The 6,152-nt window shown below is 40.5% G+C and overlaps 2 protein-coding genes across 3 annotated transcripts; both read left to right on the top strand.

The window, feature by feature from the left end:
* The first annotated feature begins 1,358 nt into the window (after nt 1-1,358).
* On the top strand, nt 1,359-2,586 carry LOC127793961 (serine acetyltransferase 1, chloroplastic-like). Its single transcript, XM_052324795.1, has one exon. The coding sequence runs from the start codon at nt 1,442-1,444 to the stop codon at nt 2,300-2,302; it is 861 nt and encodes a 286-aa protein (XP_052180755.1). The 5' UTR covers nt 1,359-1,441; the 3' UTR covers nt 2,303-2,586.
* Nucleotides 2,587-2,701: 115 nt separating this feature from the next.
* Nucleotides 2,702-5,283, top strand: LOC127793959 (uncharacterized). Of its 2 annotated transcripts, none has more exons than XM_052324793.1 (5): nt 2,702-3,392; nt 3,621-3,839; nt 4,381-4,476; nt 4,680-4,808; nt 4,911-5,283. In XM_052324793.1, the coding sequence occupies exons 1-5, from the start codon at nt 2,766-2,768 to the stop codon at nt 4,965-4,967; spliced, it is 1,128 nt and encodes a 375-aa protein (XP_052180753.1). In that variant the 5' UTR covers nt 2,702-2,765; the 3' UTR covers nt 4,968-5,283. The 2 variants fall into 2 exon arrangements, with proteins under 2 accessions (XP_052180753.1, XP_052180754.1); XM_052324794.1 differs by having other exon boundaries at nt 2,703-3,392; nt 4,680-4,787.
* The last annotated feature ends 869 nt before the right edge of the window (nt 5,284-6,152 follow it).

The following is a 6,152-nucleotide window of genomic DNA, read 5'->3' as shown; positions in this document are numbered from 1 at the left end:
TTGATCTTTATATAAAATTGGAGTCCATTCAAGGTTCCACTGACTTTTCGAAGGTCTCTTAAGATCATTCAATTTTTTTTAGGCTGAATCCTACCTATATCGAAAATTATCTCTAATTCAATTTATTTCAGGTCTTAAAATCATGCATTAAGATGCTTGTTAATATCATATCATTTTTCTTACAATTCTAGACTTCAGGGCATTCCCTACAGTTGATTTGATCACTCTTAACTATGTAAAATTACACTATAATCTCAAATCTTATGAAACTTTCACTTATACCCTAATAAAAATTACTTTTAAATCCTTTAAAAAATTTTGAGTATTACATTATATACACACACTTAAGCCATAATTCTTATATAATAACCCAAAAATCCATAATCCCATATTTCAATATTTCTAAAAACTACAAGTCCACTAACAAATATATATATCCACTTATATATATTCACTTTGCTCTACCTTGACTTTTCAAATTTCTCTTTATTTGACTTTTATCTTTGCTTCTTCCTTTACTTATTTTGGAGAATTCCACCTATTGCCCTATGCCCATTTTGACCTTCTAAGATTTCAACTCATCTCTTCTTTGACTTTTCCTCCCTTTTTAACATCATTTATTTTAACCCAAAAATTGAGATGTTACACGATACACTCATAGAGATGAGCACATTGCATAATATTATATTTTTACTTTTTATGATCCATACTAATTTAGGCATCGAATCGCCTGCGGGGGAGAAACTCTAATGAGCCCCTTGATTGTCTTCTATCTTATCGATCTTACTACTTCTTTAGTGATTTGTCCTTTTACTCCCTTAGCTAGCGGGTCGAGTCCCCGACTATGAGTTTCCTCTGGTGGTACTCAGTCTCCGCCTTCTCACCTTGACTTTGCATTGACTATTTTCATAGATAAATAAATATAATTGTTGTATTGAAAATATATTAGAAAGTTGTGAGTTTGAATACTTCAATAGATCGCTTAGCCCTATTCATCTTCGGCGCAAGAGTGCTTGATGAGTGAACTATTATTATAAATATTTTATATTTTATAAAAAAAAAGTATGAAAATAATGCACATGTATTTTGTTTTTGTTTTGCTTTTGCTAATTAAATGCTACTTTAATTTAATAATTACTTGGGGCTGTTAATCAAGTCTTTCGTACGTCACTTGAGATGTCATCTGGAAGAAGTGAGTCTTAGTCTTTCGTATTAATAATTTGCTTCTTACATCATAATAATAATTATAGTTGTATTTCCACGAAGCTTCTGCTTCCCATCTCTCCCAATCCCTCTCCTAATCCCTTGTCTTTTATTTATATAACTAAGCAAATTAATATTCCAGTCCCAATGCGATTCGACTCTCGCTTCAATTAATCTCCATCTCTCTTTCCATACTTAATTGCCTCCATCGATCGCCATATCCCTCTCTGCTCAACTTATGATGGCAGCCGTTCCTACCGACCATTCTTCAAGTTTTAGCTGGTGTAGCTCAGTTCATCATTTGCATTCTCAGAAGTTGGATTCTTCTTCAAAAATCATTCGGAATGAAGAAGAAGAAGAAGAAGAAGAAGATCGCATATGGATCAGAATACGCGGGGAAGCCATCTCGAATGTTGAGCAAGAGCCCATTTTATCCGAATACTACCACTCCTTGATTCTGTCACATAAATCCCTAGAGAGCGCACTGGCAAATCATTTGGCAACCAACTTGAGCAATTCAAGCCTTTCTAGGGATGCCCTTTATGAGGTTCTATTGGGTCTGCTCGAGCAAGACCGCGACACTAAAAGAGCCATCAGAGATGATCTCAGAGCTGTGGAAGAGCGTGACCCGGCTTGCCAAAGTTTCCTTCACTGCCTCTTAAATTTCAAGGGATTCCTAGCGCTGCAAGCTCATAGGGCGACACATAAACTGTGGTCACAAGGCAGGACGGCAATGGCACTGCTAATCCAAGCCCGGGTTTCCCAGGTTTTCGCAGTTGACATCCACCCGGGAGCCAAGATAGGACGAGGGATATTACTCGATCACGCCACCGGAATCGTGGTCGGAGAGACGGCCGTGGTCGGAAACAATGTCTCATTTCTGCATAATGTGACTTTGGGGAGTACAGGCAAGGTTTCAGGGGACAGACACCCCAAGGTTGGCGATGGGGTTCTCATAGGAGCAGGGGCTAAGGTTTTAGGCAATCTTAAAATTGGGGCGGGTGCTAAGATTGGTGCGGCTTCGGTGGTGCTTGAGGATGTTCCTCCACAAGTCACAGCTGTTGGAAATCCTGCCAAATTAATTCTACCAAAGATGTAAATTTAGTGTAATCGAGTAATGGTAGTAGCAGTAGTAGTTGGAAAGCTGTTTAAATTTGTTATTTAATAAAATATTCTATTTCTGTATTTGAAATAAATAAATAAATAAAAGTATTTTACACTCCATTACTTTCTATGCCTTTTTTCTCAAATAAGGAAAGAAAATTTTCTATCCATTTGTCTTATTTCATTCTATTACCAAATCGCTCCATAGTACGTTGCCTTAGGGGTGTTGTTCCATTACTAAAATCACTCCAAACGTTGCCTTATTAATGGTCCGAGAGATTGAGGGTGACCTCCTGCCCGTCCATAATCAGAATTCAAATTTCAAACCTTTTTCTTTAAGCCGCGTTTGGAAGACAACCCGCGCGTCTCACGCTAAAATTTCAATTTACACAGCACGAGATATCTCTGCCATACACGCGTCCACTTTTAATGCATCAATTTTGCGCGCTCTATAGGCTATGCCTCTCTTACTCGCAGAGGGCAGTGCTCCTGCAACCGCTCCAGTCCATCGCTCCGAGAAGGCAATGGCTTCTCGATACAGCTCGTTCGACTCTCGATCGTCGACCCAGTCTCACCAATCCGACCCATCTTCATCCACCGATCTCAAACCCAAAAGTTCATTCCTCAAACGCTTCACAGGCGGCTCCACCGCCCGACGGAACCAGTCTCCGGCATTGGTGGAGCGAAATTCCTCTCGGGCCATCGTCAAGGCCAATTCAGCATCGGACCTAGCTGCTGCTGCTGGTCAGGTGAAGAAGATGAGGAACGACCAGAACTTGAGCGCCATGGTGAAGAAGTTTATGGCGGCTAAGCCCAAGAAAAAGCCGACGAATTTGGTTATTGCCGCGGATATCTTGGCAGAGGATTTGAAGAAGACGACGCGGAAGGGATCGGATTTCTCGGGTCTGAATCGCAAGTTGTTTAGTGAGGGAGGGAGTAAGAGTAAGGCTTTGACGGAGGTGAAGTCGAACACCAGGACTTTGGCTATGGTGCTTAGAAGTGAAAGGGAGCTTTTGAATCAGAACAAGGATCTGGAGTTGGAGATCGCCGAGCTCAAGAGCATCCTAGAGCAGAAAAATGGAGAGGTATGGTATTTCAACAATAAATGATATAGCCCTAATTCTAGACCCAAAAGCTGCAACTTTGACAAGTGCCTCTGGATTTTCTGATCGATGGTGCTTGTTTCTGGTGCTGTGGATCCTGAAGAATACATTGATTCCTTAAGTTTTGCATTCTGTGTAATGGGATGTAGTGGAATTAAAGATTTTGAATTTGTTCTTGAGTTGAAAATTCATGGATATGGGGTTTCGCAGGTGGAGAAATTGAAGGATCTGTGCTTGAAGCAAAGGGAAGAAATAAAATCCTTGAAGAGCGCCGTACTATTCCCGGATGAAACGCACCCACAGGTTCAGGAGGTGTTGGAGAAACAGGGTTCAGAACTGAAGCAGGCAAAACAACTGATCCCTAACCTGCAAAGACAGGTCACTTCACTGACGGGCCAGCTTGAATTCCTTGCTCGGGATCTTGCTGAGGTAACACTTAATACGTATGCAATTGTTTGATCTTGGCTGAGGTGTTGTTATTGGTGTACTATCAAGTGTCAGGTCTTTAATTGTTGTGGCTGCTGGTGGGGTTGGGCCTTTAATGCCATTTTTTCCAGTTGCTGTGAGGATGTTGTTTGCTGATCAGTTTTATGTTCTTTCATCCTAGGCTTCGCAATCCTCTGTTATTGTTGCTGCTTTGTTCAAGTTCTTTCGGTTGGTTTCATTTATATGGAGGTTCTGGGAAGTGAGCTTTGATGGGTATTCAGGGGTTGTTTTTTGAATAGCAGAGGGAGGGAGGGGTCTTCTTGTAGATTATGGTGAATAATGTTCTCGGGGATGTATGGTGTTTCTATTGGGCAGCCACTATTTTGGTTATATTGATGATATAATAACACCTTTTTATAAAAAATTAAAAAAAGAAGAAACTGTATGACCACAAATATATGCTATTGACTGCATAGGGGTTTTGGACGTGGTTTAGCCATTTTTGCAACTGAAACATTGATTGATGCTAAATATTCTTGAACAGGTGAAGGCAGCAGGTAGGGGGTATAATGATGCTCATTTGAACTCTCCAAGTCCAAAGTCGCCAGCATATGTTCAAGAACATTCTGCTAATTCTCTGGTAATTATGACAGCAAAAATAAAAATAAAAATCTCTCGGAATTATGAAGCACATCATATTAAAACGTAAAACCTTTAAGTTGCACCTAATTAGTAAACATGATTATATTCAACACGCTTGTCTTACAGATATCAGCAGTTTTAGTGCATATTTCTTTTCCTTTGTCTATATGCTTGTTCCAATCAATTTGACAATTAATTCAGGAATTCAGCTACGAGGAGAACACGCCACCAGGCAGCCCGGGTGACATGTTCCTCAAGGACCTAAATCCCTGCTTAACACCATATAACAATACCAAGGCGAAGTCAGCGGTGTGTAAATTATTCTGTCAAGTTGGTTGCCCTGCCTTCTACTACTGTTTTTCTGTGGACGAATAGAATGAAATAGAAGTGAGAGTAAATACATATATACGTGTTTGTGTTTAATTGTTGTAGGAATTTGAGGGGATGGGCTATAATCATTCTCCACAAGAAGACGAGTCTTTCTGGTAACATGCAGTTATGCCGTGAGACCTCGCTTGCATTAATGCTTCATCTTCAGGGCATGTATAGCGCAGCCGGCAGACGAGATGAAAACAGATGCATGTTCAAGCGTACAGAGGAATTAAGCAGCAAATGAAGCATTTTGATTTTGATAGCTTTCTATGCGTTTGGATCTAAAGTACTCTTTTAGCTTTCTAGTTTCTGCTCTTTACTGTATGGCACAATAGTAGCAGGCAGCCCTTCAACTTTAATATCCTGGACTCCTTATCAAATATGATGTCATTTGGGCTTAAGAATCGCCGAATAACAAGTTTATCTTTTTGGACCAGTTTGCTATCATTTTTACCAACGTCATGCATATTAAATAGTCAAGCGGCAATTAAGTATCCCGTTTCTCTAAATTCTCTCTTTCGTATTTGTTGTTCTCTGTGGGAACCCAGCCGTAAACTTATTTGGCTATTATTGTGGACGCTGTTTCTGTGTTGTGCTTGATATAAATGTACCCTAGCATCTTCTACTTCAACCTCCTTCCTGCCACATAAGTGATAAGGTAATGACACACCCACGGCTTCATGGCAATGGGCTCGGCAAGGCCAAACCAGCAACATGATCAACGACAATCGACAATGTACGGCTCGAACTTCTCCACAAGATGTCTCACGAACCAGCAACTATGGCAGGCACGGCGGCGGAGGTGGGCTGATCCTCTTCACGGGTTTCCTCTCCAACGCGATAGGAGGAGGCTGAACTTGTCTTCCTTTGCGGCGTTAGATCGAAAGTGGCAAAGGTCTCCCTGGAGGTAACAGCAATATAGGTCGCCATTTTCTTCATCAACGTTGGAAACTCTCATCACCGAACACCCTTTTTTCTCCTTCAGTTGAACTAATGTTGGTGGACCGGGGGGGGGGGGGGGCTATGTTTCTCTGCCTTCTCCAATGGAGGCCTACAAACACTGAAACAGAGGCCTCTCGCTGGCTGGGTATGTGGTGATGAACAGCGGTGACCCCATCCCCAATATCTATATCTAAATCTATATATATATTATAACAAAACAGTGTCAAATTCTTTTCCCGCTCAATTTTAATTTATATTTTGATATTTTATTATATTTTATTTTTTTTTCTTATCCGAAATAAAATTTTTGTAGATCATTAATTAAACCTAAATTTGTGGAAAACGTGTAATTCTTGAAAC

This window comes from Diospyros lotus, chromosome 2 (assembly GCF_014633365.1).
Source record: "Diospyros lotus cultivar Yz01 chromosome 2, ASM1463336v1, whole genome shotgun sequence".
Lineage (NCBI taxonomy): Eukaryota > Viridiplantae > Streptophyta > Magnoliopsida > Ericales > Ebenaceae > Diospyros > Diospyros lotus.
This window is presented reverse-complemented; position numbering and strand designations above follow the sequence as displayed.